The sequence below is a fragment of the Pygocentrus nattereri genome, chromosome 1, assembly GCF_015220715.1.
Source record: "Pygocentrus nattereri isolate fPygNat1 chromosome 1, fPygNat1.pri, whole genome shotgun sequence".
Classification (NCBI taxonomy): domain Eukaryota; kingdom Metazoa; phylum Chordata; class Actinopteri; order Characiformes; family Serrasalmidae; genus Pygocentrus; species Pygocentrus nattereri.
In genome coordinates this window covers 2,352,501-2,368,344 of record NC_051211.1, presented here as the reverse complement: position 1 = coordinate 2,368,344, position 15,844 = coordinate 2,352,501, and the positions used below count along the sequence as shown (strand labels likewise).

At 43.3% G+C, this 15,844-nt stretch overlaps 1 protein-coding gene across 2 annotated transcripts in view; it reads left to right on the top strand.

Annotated features, from left to right (window-relative positions):
• The first annotated feature begins 3,440 nt into the window (after positions 1-3,440).
• Positions 3,441-15,844, top strand: part of LOC108415321 (CTP synthase 1) — a 30,730-nt gene continuing 18,326 nt past the window's right edge. Inside the window, exons 1-7 of one of the 2 annotated variants that reach the window (XM_017688348.2) lie at positions 3,441-3,581; positions 6,240-6,420; positions 6,560-6,730; positions 11,710-11,810; positions 12,727-12,843; positions 14,001-14,084; positions 14,889-14,969. In XM_017688348.2, the coding sequence (XP_017543837.1) occupies positions 6,243-6,420; positions 6,560-6,730; positions 11,710-11,810; positions 12,727-12,843; positions 14,001-14,084; positions 14,889-14,969 (732 nt within the window). In that variant the 5' untranslated portion in view covers positions 3,441-3,581; positions 6,240-6,242. Of the gene's footprint in view, positions 3,582-6,239; positions 6,421-6,559; positions 6,731-11,709; positions 11,811-12,726; positions 12,844-14,000; positions 14,085-14,888; positions 14,970-15,844 lie in introns of those variants that run through there. The other variant, XM_037541116.1, reaches the window with a different exon arrangement.

Here is a 15,844-nt window from a genome sequence, read left to right as displayed (position 1 = left end):
CTTGTATCCCTCCACCATGAACTGATTTTAAAAGCACATAAAAGGAAACACTGTCGTGTAACCGTCTCATGTGTGATGTAGCTTTTTTGACTGGCTTTGTTTCCATTTTAATGATAAAATAAGCAGAAAATCTGTAAAACTGATAGAAATTCCTCTTTAAAGGTTTGGGAACCGGCCCTGTGACCGGAAGATCGCCGGTTCGATCCCCAGAGCCAACAGTCCATGACTGAGGTGTCCTTGAGCAAGACACCTAACCCCCAACTGCTCCCCGGGCACCGTGGATGGGGCTGCTCACTGCCCCCTAGTGTGTGTATTCATTCACTAGTGTGTATGTGGTGTTTCACTGCATGGATGGGTTTACCGCCCAACAATTTATAGAAAATCTGCCAGAGCAGAACATCAGTTTTCACCCCATCAGACCCAATGGAACTAGATTTACTAACCGATTATTTAGAAAAATACCTTCCGATCCACTTTAGAAAATGAAAATAAAAAGAATAAGGCAGAAAAAGCCCCGTGGTACAACGATAAAACCCAGACCTTAAAACAAACAGCTGGAGGTGTTCCACTCTGCCTGGAAGGACGGCCTTATAGAGGATAGAAATGCCCTCACTGAAGCTCGCTCAGCATATCTGGCCTCGCTGATTGAGAATAATAAACATAATCCTAGAGTTCTGTTTAGTGTGATTTCCCAAATCACACAAAATCAGGCAGGAACTGAACCAGGAATCCCAGCAACTCTTCTCAGCAACGACAAATTCAACCCACAGTATTAATCCAGCTTGGCCGTCATCTGACTTGGCACAGCTGTAGAAAAGAGCCTGGAAACCTTTCACCCCCTCCCACAGCTGGAGCTAGAGAAGATTATCTCCTCTGCAAATTACACAACCTGCACACTCGATGCAATTCCCTCAAAATGACTCAAAGAAGTCCTGACAGTTATTATAAACCCTATTTTAACTATTGTAAACTCGTCCCTTAGTCTGGGCCATGTTCCCAAAGCTTTTAAACTAGCACTTATCAAATCTCTGATCAAGAAACCAAATCATGATGTCACCGTTTTGTCTAATTACAGGCCTGTTTCTAACTTACCGTTTATATCAAAGATCTTAGAAAAAGCTGTGGCCCAACAACTTAGTTCATATCTATACCAGATCCATGTTTGGGGGCAGTCGTGGGCTGGAGGTTAGGGATCTGGCCCTGTGACCGGAAGGTCGCCGGTTCGATCCCCAGAACCGACAGTTCATGACTGAGGTGTCCTTGAGCAAGACACCTAACCCCCAACTGCTCCCCGGGCGCCGTGGATAGGGCTGCCCACCGCTCCGGGCAAGTGTGCTCACTGCCCCCTAGTGTGTCTATTCACTAGTGTGTTTGTGGTGTTTCACTTCACGGATGGGTCAAATGTGGAATTTCCCCGGTTGTGGGATCAAAAAAGTATTTTTATTTATTTATATTATTTATATATGAAAAATTCCCATCTGGATTCAGGCCACACCACAGCACTGAGATGCTCTAGTTAAGATAACTAATGATCTTCTTCTGGCCTCTGATCAAGGCTGCGTATCTCTCTTAGTGCTACTTGACCTCAGCACAGCTTTCGATACAATAGACCACAATATTCTCCTAGAAAGGTTAGAAAACCCAAGGTTTCTTCTGCAGCTCTGAGGGAGGTTCTCCTTGCCACCGTTGCCCCCTGGCTTGCCCGCCAGGGGGGTTTTACATTTTTTACATTCTTGTTAAAACTCTGTCTTTTCTGGAATTCTGTGAAGCTGCTTTGTGACAACATCCGTTGTAAAAAGCGCCACAAATAAATTTGATTTGATTTGATTTGATTTGATTTGATTTGATTTGATTTGATTTGATTTGATTTGATAAATGCGGAGGTGGAACTTCCCCGTTTGTGGGATTAAAAAAAAGTATGACTGAACTTAAAGTGCCAGTGTTGTGAGATGTGCGAGTGGGAGTGACACTTATACAGCACAAAGAACCTGCACATCATGTAGAATTGTGTTCTAGAAACGTCTCAGCAAAGAACCTTTTGGAAACCTTCATTGTTAGGAGTCCAGGCTGGTGTCTGAGTTTGCCATTTGCATGACCCTCCAAACGGAGGTTTTTCAGAGACTCCAAACAGAGAGATATGAGAAAATCAGAAAAACGGAGAACAAGAGACCAAAGAAACCCACAGATGTGAGAATTTTCACTACTGAAAATTTACGATAATCACTGTATTACTTTATTGTCTTTAGCAGAGATTATTTCCACATTAGTGCTGTAATATCTTCCATTATAAGCCACACATTTCATGTTTTGTTTGTGTGAATTGGCGTCTGCGGTCACTAAATTTGACCAATTCTTGAATTATTCTTTATATCAGTATTAATGATGCTTTACAAGGCCTGATGACACTGAATGTCAGTATATAAAACTGTTTAGAGGAAACGATTGAATGAACGCTGTTGTAATGTTACAGGAATGACATTTTGAAGGAACAAAGGATGAAAACCAGAAAAAGACTACATGCAGATTTGTTTACCTGTTCATACCTGGCTAAACTGAACATTTATAAGGGCTGATTTTTTTTCTTAAAGCTGCAAAACTGAACTCAAACTTGTGAAACTTCGCTGAGTTTGTATTCGAGCATCTGTTGTTCCAAGAAAATGTTTCAATTTCTTCCTAACAAGTTGTCAAATGTGCAGTTAAGTTCAAATGAAAGCAGCCATATGACATCAGAAGGAGAAACGCTGCCCTGCCCTGGCGCACCTGGAATTATAAAATGATATGACAAAATATCTACATGCAAAGCACTTCGTAAAGATGTAAATGTAGCGACTTGTTATAGACGTGATGTTCTTGTTCCATTTTGTTCTATTATGTTGTTGAAAATACAGCGAGGTTCTTATTCACCGGGGATGTTTTTGGTTTGTCCATCTGAATTTTCCTGACCAAATTGTAAGGCCAATAACTCAGTAACTGCATAAATTTTTTAAATTAATTTAATTAATTAATTTATTTATTATAAAAGTCCCCTAAAATTTTACAGAACCTGTGTTTTATGATCTCCACATTTCTCTACACGCTCACGATTTACTGCTGAGAGTCAAAAATCTCCGCCGCTCTTTGTGTTGTTCTCTAAAAGTGATGTTTCCAGAGCAGATCACTGAAGAGACGCCGTCTGTTTATAGTTTAGAGCCCAGATTTGGGGAAAAACGGGTCGACTTTCAGTAGAAAAACAAACTGAGTTCAGCTTCTTTTATTATAAGGGTTTAAAATGACATCACCGTCTATTAGACTGGAGAGCTACAGCCTCACACGACGCCCAGCTTCTGAACGGAGCTGATGGAATATGAACGTTATGGAGAACATGACCAAGTGCGTTGAAAACCCAAAGAGAAGTACTGGTGACTTTTATTTTGAAAGCAGGACCCGCGGTTATTGTGCTCCTGGCGCCTTTCCCTTCAAACACGTGTAGTCGGAGACTGTAGTGGACAGTGAGGTTCTCCAGCTCTCCGCGCCGTCCAGCTCAGCCGCGAGTGCGTCTTTAGGTCACTCTCAGCTGTACGGAGTGTCTCCTGTCCTCACAGGTGAGTGTTTCGCTGCTTTAGTCTCACCTCCGGAGCTTTATTTTGAAGTTAGACGCGGTATTGTGACCTTATGAGAGCGCAGTAGCCGGTTAGCTTAGCTGTCTGTCCGCGTAAATACACATCAAATAAACAGAGACATGTCCCTGATTTAATTTGATTCGGGGTTTAAGATTAAATTTCTGCTTTTATTTAACTCTAAATGTGGTTTTTATGTCAGCTTTTGCTGCCCCGTTAGCTCGCCGCTCCGCTAACTTTACTGTAGTAAACAGTAGAAATCATCACGGTAGATAAATGCCTAAATAAATGCATAAATAAAAATAACGTGTGGCCACGTCTTATTAAAGCGTGGGAATGAGATCCTAATGCGTGGCCAGAACGTAGTGATCCGCCATCTCGTTCCCACGCCTTACTCAGTCATGGCCACGACATAATCATCTCATTCCCACGCCTTACTAACTCATGGCCACGCATTAGGATCTCATTCCCACGCGTTAATAAGGCGTGGCCACGCATTCCTTTTTTTTTAAAAATTATTTATACAGCATGTCATCCCTGCTGGTGACATCGTGTATAAATAAAACCTAATGCCTGGGAACGAGATGATTAAGATGTGGCCACGACTTACAGAAGCATGGGAACGAGATCCTAATGCGTGGCCGCGATGTAGTGAGCCATGATCTCGTTCCTACGCCTTACTAAGTCGTGATCATGACTTAATCATCTTGTTCCCACGCCTTATTAAGTCGAGGCCACACATTAGGATCTCGTTCATAAGCATGCATATTCTATGGTTCTGAATGGAACCACTGGCTCAAGTAAAGAAGCACTGAGGGCTGGCTTTGAAGTTTAAAGTTTAATTTGAATGATTTCTTTCATGTTTTGTGTTAAATGATATCAGGGGTTGGTTGGTTAGTGTAGTGGGTAACACCTCTGCCGTCTACACTGTAGACTGGGGTTCAATCCCCACCTGGGCAAACACCCTACACTATACCAATAAGAGTCCTTGGGCAAGACTCCCAACACCACCTTGGCCTCCCTGTGTAAAATGATCAGATTGTAAGTCGCTCTGGATCAGAGCTTCAGCCAAATCCCACCCAAATGTTCATGTTTCTTTTGCGTAGTTCATCGCGTGAGGTGTAAACTGGGTGGTTCAGAGCGGTCTGGTGTGAGACGGTTGATTGTAGAGTTTTCCTGCGGGACTATTTTGCCTTCATGAACGTGTAATAACTTTCCGTGGGTGAGCTTTTAGAGGTGGACGTCTGGTTCCTATCACCACCACTGTGAGCAGTTCTCTGTAAGTTTCTCTGGATCCTCGGTGAACGACCTTATTTACGTTTTAACCATTTAGTTACGTGGAAATTTGGGGGGGAAATGGTGGCGTTTCCCTTTAATAAGTGCAGCCACGCGGTGGTAAGCAGTGTTGGTCATGTGCTGAGCGGTCATTTGTGTAGATCAGAGTAGCTTATCAATCATCTGAGCTTACGCAAAGACAGTCTGGTCATTGGGTTCAGTTGAGCAGTGCTGCCCTGTTGGCGGTCAGTAAACAGCAGATCTGCAATAGATGTCCAGAAGTATCCAGACAGTCCTTCCAGTGAGTGAATTCAGCTGCTTTAGGGTCACTATTGTTGACACAGCATGTATAATCTCTATAGAAAAGCGTTGACCGACAGAATGGGACGCTCTGGAGCAGCCAAAGGTCACTTAAGGTGGGCTGGAGGCGCATTGGGCTGTGAAACCGTGGAGCAGCGGAGCTGTGCTTTCTGAAGCGATGGAGCTCCATCCAGCACCTTTGGGATGAGTTGGAGTGACCCAGAACTGACCACCCAACATAATGCTCAATCAGATCCTCACAGCAGTGTTCCAACATCTAGTGTAAAGCCTTCCTAGAAGAGGAGAGGCTGTTCCTGCAGCATAGACACACCATTAATACCCTTCATTTCAGAAGAAACGTCTATAAACTTTTGGAAAATGTACCATCACAGTAGAAAGTAGTTGCTGACCTTAGAGGTGGGCGATATGGAAAAAATACAGCATTGCGATATATCAAGAAATATTCATACGTATCACAGAATTGATGTTTTTTAGACGTCATTTGGAACATTTGGGAAAAACGTTAATAAAAGCTGCAAATATGATGATTTTATTCAATATATGACACCGTGTTGCGCTCCATCCATTTAAGCAGGGATAATTTTGCCCTCTTTATAATTAAACATGCAGTTGGTCGGTGTTTACAAGCACTGAAGATGTTCACGATATGCTGGGAAAAGCATATTCTAATGTAACATAGTTCATCGCGACAGTGATGTATGTTGTAGAGGCGGGCGATATGGCAAAATGACACATCGCGATACTTCAGGAAGGTATTCTTTCACAAAACATAACGGTAATAAGGCACAAAAAAGTAGTGCCACATTTTAAAAACACTGTCCAGAGCTATGAATCCAGTTATTGGGGTGTGCAGTGCTGCACCAAAGCCAGATAAAGGAGACTCCTTTTAGTCAATCGTGCCGGTGGGAAGTGTTTTTCAGCACTGACTGTATCTGTGGAATGCTCAGAAATGCATATGATGATATAATAATTGCAATAACGATAAATATTGTCATGGTGCCCCAGTTGACCCATCGCCGATTGTCCATGTTCTGTCGGTTTCTGCAGTAAATGACTTCCACAATGAAGTATATCCTGGTGACGGGTGGTGTGATCTCAGGGATTGGTAAAGGCATCATCGCCAGCAGCGTTGGTACTATTCTGAAGTCCTGCGGCCTCCATGTCACCGCCATCAAAATCGATCCCTACATCAACATCGACGCCGGAACCTTCTCTCCGTATGAGCATGGTAAAGAAGTTACGCCCTTCCAGGGCATTTCATTTGAGCCTGATGAGAAACTGTAGAACGGACTCGGTTTATATCACAATACCTACATTTAGTTATTTATTTTGTTTTTGATTGTATTTTTTTTAACACAAATATCCAGGTGAGGTGTTTGTGTTGGACGATGGAGGAGAGGTGGACCTCGATTTGGGGAACTATGAGCGCTTTCTGGACATCCGACTCACCAAAGACAACAACCTCACCACCGGAAAGATCTACCAGTCAGTCATTAACAAAGAGCGACGGGGAGACTATCTGGGGAAAACTGTTCAGGGTGAGTTTGGAGGAGGTTTGGGTTTCAAGGCTGAGGCTGGGACTATGTTCACATTACCTGATGTGACTCAGATCTGGTGTTTTCAGGGATATCAGACCTGAGCCGCTTTCATGTGTGGTCCTAGATCGGACACGCATCCGGTTTGTGGCCGTGTGACCATAACGTGATGCTCAGATCGGAATTCATGTGTTCAGCGTTACCATGGCAACATCGCCGACCAGACGTTAAAGCCTGTAAACGGTGGAAAAGCAGCTCATCTCACCTTCTTCTCCTCCGTCTGGCTCTAATAATGAAGCTGAGAGCTGATCAGAGTTAATGATCTTCCCAGCGAAGCTCGTTCTGCTCGTTAGTTTGTGCTGATGATGCAGCGATTCAGTCACGTGACGTTACTGAGTAGGAGGAGCTCAGAGGGTCAGTTCAGGAGCCGGTTCATCACATTAATGACAGATTTGAGTCACTGACTTAAACGAGTTTGAACTGTTGAGTCAGAGAGATCGGACTTGAGCAACGAGGTTTGTAATGTGAACGTAGCTTAGATGTCATCAATGCAGGATTCACAGTTCTGTATTAATGACGTCTTCTGGAATAAATCTGTCAATATTCTGGAATATTGATTTAACCTTTTGGCATCTTTTATGACAGTCCTAAGCAGTTTTGTTTTAAAACATGACTTAAAACCTAAAAACGAAATTGCACATGTTCATTTATTGGCTGAAAGGTGGTCTTTTAAAAGTCCAATTCACAAATTGAAAGTTGATTTTTAAATCACAGAAGCTACGGTTTAGGATCTGTATTATTAATCTGTACATTCTGTGTTTAACCCTAAAAATGAGTGGATTTTCAGATTTCCTTGGCCTATATATATATATATATATATATATATATATATATATATATATATATATATATATATATATATATATATATATATATTATATAAAATTCTGCAGCTGTCAATATTTTACCCATTTTCATTCCGTCCTTCCCCAAAATCAGACAACTGTGTGAAATGCTGATCCACTCCCTGGTAAAATTTCACGTTTTTAAGGGTTTTGTTTAACGTGAGACATGTTTGTGCAGCAGTAAATAACAATAGCCACTTAAGCGTCAATCAGACTGGGAATAATCTTCCGTTCTCAAGGTCTTTCTTACTGTAGGCCTCCTAAAGGAGGACCTTAATGCTAATAGCTTATTGTTCTGACCACGACTACATGTAGGCAGTAGTAGGTCAGGCCTGGTGTCGGTGACCGGGGTGTCATCGTTATACCTCACCTAGCGGACAACTAGCCGTCTAAAACACTTCATATGATTTGACATGCGACTAGAACACCTGCGGCCCTTCGCTGCTGTCCTTTAGGACGGCACGCAGAGCTGAAGAAGAATTTTCTGTTCCAGCTTAAATCGAGCTGCACCATTTAAGGTGGAGTCGGAAATTCAGACGCACATTTCTCAATTTGTAATCCTGTACACTCGTATGTTTTTGCCAGTTTTCCAAGGGTGGAGTTTTCCAAGGGTGGAGTTTTCCAAGGGTGGAGTTTTCCATTACACTTTAAATGGCACAGCAGTTACTTTCTGACACCTGTACCTGATTGTAACTGCTGCTGCTGCATTTAGACAGACCGGTAGACAGACAGACAGACACAGATAGCTGATTGTAACTGCTACATCATTTAGACAGACAGACAGGTAGACAGACAGACAGATACTTGATTGTAAGTGCTGCATCATTTAAACAGACAGACAGATAGACAAACAGACAAATACTTGATTGTAAGTGCTGCATCATTTAGACAGACAGACAGACAGACACCCTGTGTTGCACCAGATAGATAGATAGACAGGTAAATAGACAGACAGACAGGTAGACAGACAGATAGAAAGATCTTGATTGCAGTGTTAGCAAGACATAATTGCACATAAACGCACATATTATGCAGAATTAAAAATAGACTTAAGTTTGAGTGAGTGGGATTAGAAGCATGTCTATTTGTATATTTACAGTATAAGACAGATGTTGTATTAAATACAGATGTTGTATTTACATGAGGGTGGGTGTTGCAGTAAGTGGTCTGAGGTAGTTACAACACAGAGTATACAGTGGGTACGGAAAGTATTCACACCCCTTCACCAAGGCTCTTCTCCCACGATTGGTCAGCCTGGCTGGACGCCCAGGTCTAGGAAGAGTTCTGCTCGTCCCAAACTTCTTCCGTTTAAGGATTATGGAGGCCACTGTGCTCTTAGGAGCCTTGAGTGCTGCGGAAATTCTGTTGTAACCTTGGCCAGATCTGTGCCTTGCCACAATCCTGTGTCTGAGCTCCTTGGGCAGTTCCTTCGACCTCATGAGTCTCATTCGCTGTGACATGCACTGTGAGCTGTGAGGTCTTGTACAGACAGGTGTGTGCTTTTCCTAATCAAGTCCAATCAGTTTCATTAAACACAGCTGGACTCCAGCGGAGGAGTAGAACCATCTCAAGGAGGATCAGAAGAAATGGACAGCATGCGAGTTAAATGAGTGTCACAGCAAAGCGTCTGAATACGGCAGTGTTTACAGTATAAAGTGTTACAGTAGTGGTTATGATGTATTGCTCAGTGAATTACAGGCAAATAATACAAATATTACAGTCCTTCAGGCTTCAATACCAGCTGCTCCACGGCTTGGTGTGCAGGTATTCCGGTGTCCATGTGAGGCCAAGGCTGACCTGAAAAGACTGACCGTTTCGTAATGCCGTACCGATATCGATCCTGGGGGTATGTGGTGTTTTGTGCTCTCTCCTTCTCGTTTATCACTTTTTCCCATAGGGTTAAAGTCTGGAAGACTCTGATTGGGTACAGCAGGGGGCGCTACAGCTACTCATGGGGTTGAGGTGCACTGCAGAAGGGGAGGGCTGTTCCAGTGGTCACATCTATGCCATCAGCCTCCACCTGACTTCACCACCCACCTGAGGATTTGGTTGTGAAGTACTGTTAGTGATTTGGGGATAAAATGAATCGGTTGGCTGGAAAAAACGGTTATATATTTTCTTTTTTATGTCCTTTATAGTGGACAACAGGACATTGGATAGTAAACAACTATCCAATAAAATCTAAAAACTCTGCTGCTGCTGCAACATCAGCAACGGCTTCAAAAACCTTCTCAATGATCTTCAAAGTCCTGACCATCAGCGTACTGATCAGAGTAGCTCCAGGGCAGTTCGGCTTTGGGTGTCATTAGGCAGCAAGCGGTCCCGAACAGGGATGAATCTTGGGTGTGAGTGGAGAGGGAAGAGAGTTAGTTTATTTTCAATGTTTTAATTTTTGAAGTTTCAAAAAAATGAGGACCCCCCCCAAAAAAAAGAAAAAATAGCCACAGTAATATCACTGTCATGTATTTGGCTGCTCAGCTTACATGTTGTTGCTTCTAACCCTAAGAGGGGTGAAATCATCTAATTTCCTCTGCCTCAGTTCATTTTCTATCACCTATGAGTTTTCGACCACGAGTTTCATCTAAAAACAGGTCAAGTTCGTTCCAGCGTCACCGCAGAGGACAAAAGTCTGCTGTTAGGTGGTTAAATGTTTATGCAAATCAATAAAAACTTGCTCTGAAAATGAGCTAAAAACAATTTTCTACCTAAAACAGATCAACCATGGCCTTTAGAAACATCATAAATCGGGGGCAGTCGTGGGCCGGAGGTCAGGGAACCAGCCCTGTGACTGGAAGGAGAGTCCATGACTGAGGTGTCCTTGAGCAAGACGCCTAATCCCCCAACTGCTCCCCGGGCGCCATGGATAGGGCTGCCCACCGCTCCGGGCAAGTGTACTCACTGCCCCCTAGTGTTCAATAGTGTGTATGTGGTGTTTCACTTCACGGATGGGTTAAATGCGGAGGTGAAATTTCCCTGTTTGTGGGATTAAAAAGTGTCACTTAAATTCATGTTTTTCAGCTAATTACTTCTCTTGCACCTGTAAAGTGTGGTTGCTGAGATGGCAGGCCACTTAGAAAAGGCAGAACTCCTACTGCGAATGACTTAAACCAACAAGTGATACATCATTGGAAATGCCGGGATGTCTCTTCATGGCACACCAGGTTTCAGCACTGTAGCTTATACGGTTTTTGAAATATCCTTTGGGGTCTCGCGTCCCCCCACTGAGGACAAAATTGAGCTACCAGGTCTCACAAGGACAGATTGTTTTCTCCTGGTTTCGGGAGGGAGGGGGTTTAAAATGGTCGTTTTGTTTTGTGTTGGATGAGTTTAGTTGGCTTTTATCTTGCACAAGTTAAAAGAAATAAATGGTGATAATTGGTCCATTTGTCGTTTGTGGTGTCTTGGTCTGGCAGTGAGTTGGCGCTGGCGTTTTTATGTATGGCCTTAATTTACCCCTAAGCTAGGCTCTCGTTGCCAAGCCTCGTTGCTCAGATCCGACCTCTCTGACTCGATGGTTCACACTGGTTTAGGTCAGTGACTCTAATCTGTCATTAATGTGATGAACCGACCTGAACTGACCCTCATGAGCTCCTCCTACTCAGTGACGTCATGTGACTGAATCACTGTATCATCAGCACAAACTAACGAGCAGAACGAGCTTCGCTGAGAAGATCATTAACTCTGATCAGCTCTCAGCTTCGTTATTAGAGCCAGACGGAGGAGAAGAAGGTGAGACGAGCTGCTTTTCCACCGTTTACAGGCTTATCTTCTATTTGGTGCGGATGCCATGGCAACGCTGAATGATGGTGCACATGGAGCGGGAAAAAGGCACGACTTCTGGATCGGATTTGTCCCACTTCAGCCTGGTAATGTGAACGTAGCTCCAGACGTTTGAGGTCGTAACAGTTTAACGATCCTGACGAAACTCGACCGAATTACGGCCGTTTCATCCGCTACTGAGCGTCACCACTGACCTGTGTGTCTCTTGCGAAACTAAAGTGCATCAGGAATTTACGCCAGTCGAACGTGTAGATTGAGCGCAGACACTAATCATCTGGATCAACTCCTCCTTTCCAGTGGTGCCACACATCACTGATGCCATTCAGGAGTGGGTGATGAAGCAGGCCAAGGTCCCCGTGGACGATGACGGCATGGAGCCTCAAGTCTGTGTCATAGAGGTGAGTTCTGATGTTTAATTGAACTAAAAGCCGGCGTAAGTGATGCGTCCGCCATGTTGGAGAGGTCAAGATCCGCTTGTGAACGAATTGACTTGTGTTGAGAGACGAAGAGTCTCAGGATTAAATCAGCCACGATTTCCTTACTACCCAACCGAGTTTCACCTGATCTGTTTTGTTATAATCCTCAGACAGGGATTAATCTGGGCTGCACGGATCTGCTCTCAGTAGCTTTTAGTTCTTTAATAACTGACCGTGATAATTAGCCGTCCAGACCAGCAGGAAAGTATTCAGTCTGTACCCGATGATAAGAGCCGAGTTTGGCTTGAGTAAAAGCACAAACTCACATCAGCAAGTCCATCAGTGTGGGAGTCACTTCTAATCTTAATACACATAAAAATACAATAAACCCCAAAACGCAGTGAGAACGACGAAGCTGAAGTCGGCTTCCTGCTGCTGCGAGTTTTCCCGTTCCACCTTAAGTGTTGCATCAGCCAGCTGCTGCTTCAAGTTTTCCTTGTTCCACCTTAAATGTTGCAGCCGTCGCTTTCCGGTGCCTGAAGCTGGCTGATGCACCATTTAAGGTGGAACGGGAAAATTCAAAACCAGAGGAAGAACAATCACATCAACAGGTTCTCTGGGCCCCTTTTGACGCGTGGGTCACCGCGTTCCCTCTGTTATATAATCCTGTCCCTCTTTCTGAGAGCGATATTCCTGAAATAGTGGAATTTTGGACAGTATCTTTCTTAAACCGCTGCTCTGAAATGGTCCTGAATGCAGTCCAACAGCGACATTGGCCGCCCCAAAATGCTAGCGCCGTTGACGTGCATGACTGGACCCAACGTGGCATCTAAGTATGTATATCTGTGGTAGCTCTGCTGTGTTATGTGATCTTTGTTTGTCTACTTGGTCTCTGCAGTTGGGCGGCACAGTCGGGGACATCGAGAGCATGCCCTTCATCGAGGCTTTCAGACAGTTCCAGTTTACAGTGAAGAGGGAGAATTTCTGTAACATCCACGTCAGTCTGGTTCCTCAGGTGAGCGCTCGTTCAGGATCAGCCAGCCACGCTGCAGTACATGATGCAGGATACTTCCACGCTTCTCTAGGTCCGTCGCTTTCAGCAAACTGCTAACTCTACTCACTATTGATTATTTGCTCGATGAAATTGGCCGATCTCAATGATTCACAGATTTATCGCTGTTGATGAAAATCTTGCCAGAAATTATTTGTTGCATATCACTGCTGTTGTGTCTCCTAATGGCTGTGTTTACATACAAAGATTTTGCCAGTCTGGTTGAATACAATCTGATTACAGATCAAGACTGAGGTGTTTATTCTCACTCTACTCAACAATAAGATGAAAAATCTTCGTTTACATGCTCAATATAAATAGTCCGATCCAGACTCATGCGCATACATGTATGAGTATCACTTGGTGTAGATGTTACCATGACGGCCAGCATCCCGTGAGTCCAGTCAGAGTGAGATGAGCAGCAGTGAGCAGTGATTGTGTTTTTAACTGCTTTAAAATGACGTCAGACTCAGGAAAACGTCCCTCACACGTCCTTATTAAAGAAGGCCGAGAGGAAGACGTCGTGCTCTGAGACGCATAAGCTGGACGTCCGTCCCACCGCCGTCTTTTAAAGATCAGAGCATGAACTTCGTCTCCTCTGCAGACCAGTTTCTGCTCCGCCGTGTTGAACGGTATAAACTCTCACTGTGACGCGACGCACAAGCAGAACGGACTGAAACTTTCCGATAGGGAATGTAATCGGATACAGGCGTTTACACGGATATTATTTTTCTATTTAACGGAATATTTACAGGATTACCCACCTTCAGTTGGATAGAAACTGTGTTCTGAATGGATTCAATCGGACTAGACTATTCCGATTGAGCTATTAGTCAGATTATTAACAGATTATTAGCCTGCATGAAAACGTGGCTAATGAAATCCTTACAAAAGAGGAAAAAACATGCTTTCGAAGTTTGGTTCACAGTTGATGACTGATGGTCATATCGGTCAGTAATGCATTGTTTAACTAAGCCTTTAAGGGTGTTTCAGTATTTGACGGTATGAAAATATGACCTTGGTTTATTAGCGACAACTTTTTAGGCCTTACTCAATTTATTCAGTTAAACATTGAAAAATTCTCCTATGTTTTGTTTACTTACGTTGTCTCTAATATTCAGCCCAGTGCTACAGGTGAGCAGAAGACCAAACCCACCCAGAACAGCGTCCGAGAGCTGAGGGGACTCGGCTTGTCCCCAGACCTGGTGAGTGACTCGTCCCGTTTACAGGAGGATAAAACAAGCACATCTGAAGTTTCCATGGCTTAAATCCATTATCCACGTTTGTTAGATCCCAGTACTGGTACGGCGCACTCCCGCTTTTTATACGTTAACCTTTTCAACTCCTCGAGACCACCGGTGGTCCCAAACCGCACTCCGTCATGTTCTTCATAACGTTCATACTCCATAAGCTCCATTCAGAAGCTGGGCGTCGTGTGAGGCTGTAGCTCTTATCTCCAGTCTAATAGACGGTGACGTCATTTTAAACCCTTATAATAAAAGAAGCTGAACTCAGTTTGTTTTTCTACTGAAAGTCGACCCGTTTTTCCCCAAATCTGGGCTCTAAACTATAAACAGACGGCGTCTCTTCAGTGATCTGCTCTGGAAACATCACTTTTAGAGAACAACACAAAGAGCGGCGCAGATTTTTGGCTCTCGGCAGTAAATTGTGAGCGTGTAGTGAAATGTGGAGATCATAAAACACACGTTCTGTTCATTTGAGGAGCTTTTACAAAATAATAAATAAAATAAAATTTCCATTTATTTCATGCAGTTACTGATAAACTCCTTCGTTCTAGTCCCTGTTACTCTGTCAGTAATTCACAGTTATTCTGACGGCTGGGAAAAAGCCTGAGCACGTTACCTTTCAGATGAGACCAAGATCATGACTGTAGCTCAAAGTCTGTGGAAACAGCGCCCCCCTTTGGGGGAATATTCCATTACACGGCATTGGTTTGTAGTGACGTTACGTGACTCTGCGAATAATTTGTAAGTTTTGTTGTTTTTAAGATCATGTGCCGCTGCACCACTCCCCTCGAGAACTCGGTGAAGGAGAAAATCTCCATGTTCTGCCACGTGGAACCTGAACAGGTGAGTTTTGTCCGTCAGCTCACTGTGAAACCTCATGGAGATGAAACAGTCTAAAGCGTACGTGGAGCGAAATGTGGTTCTTCATGTCTCTTATCACGGGGGGCTGATCATGTTCTCCGATTATTAAAAGTGATTGTTATTAAATGCTTATTAATAATTAAACTGTTGAATCAGACCACAAACCATGTGATTAGATATGTGAAGAGTTGGGCAGTAATACGCAGATGTGGGTGGAGTAAAGTCCTAAAATACTGTTATTTTGGTGAAATAATGGCTACACCTTTTAAAGAGGGTTCTTCAAGGGTTCTTTAGTGAAGGCAATGGTACTGTATAGAACTATGAACACTAACTTTTTCATGCTTAAATGGTTCTTCGCATCAAGAATGCATTTCTCAGAGTGATGGAGAACATGTTGTTTATGGCTATATATAGAACCTTTTTGGAAAGGGTTCTGTATAGCACCAAAAGGGTTCTGCTATTGTTACAATGTCAAGCTTGTATAGAATAGTTTTTTTTGTTCTACATAGAACCATTTTCAAAGGCATCCTCCATCAATCTGAAGAATGATGTAATCATGCAAATGGTTCTAGTGTTCATGGTTCTGTAAAGAACCATTGTCTTTGCTAAAGAACCCTTGAAGAACCACCTTTTTCAGAGTGTACAGTAAAACTCACTGATGTACTCGAGTAAAAGTTTCATCATTTGCAAAAGTACAAATCCACCCAAATTTTACTTGAGTGAATACGGATCAGACAGTCAGATCTGATTGTGTGGTGCAATGTCAGACTCCTGACCTTTCCTCAAACATAAAAAGCCTGACCCTTTGAATTTAGAATGACCTAATCGCTGGCTTGCATCACAGACTGCTGGTTAAG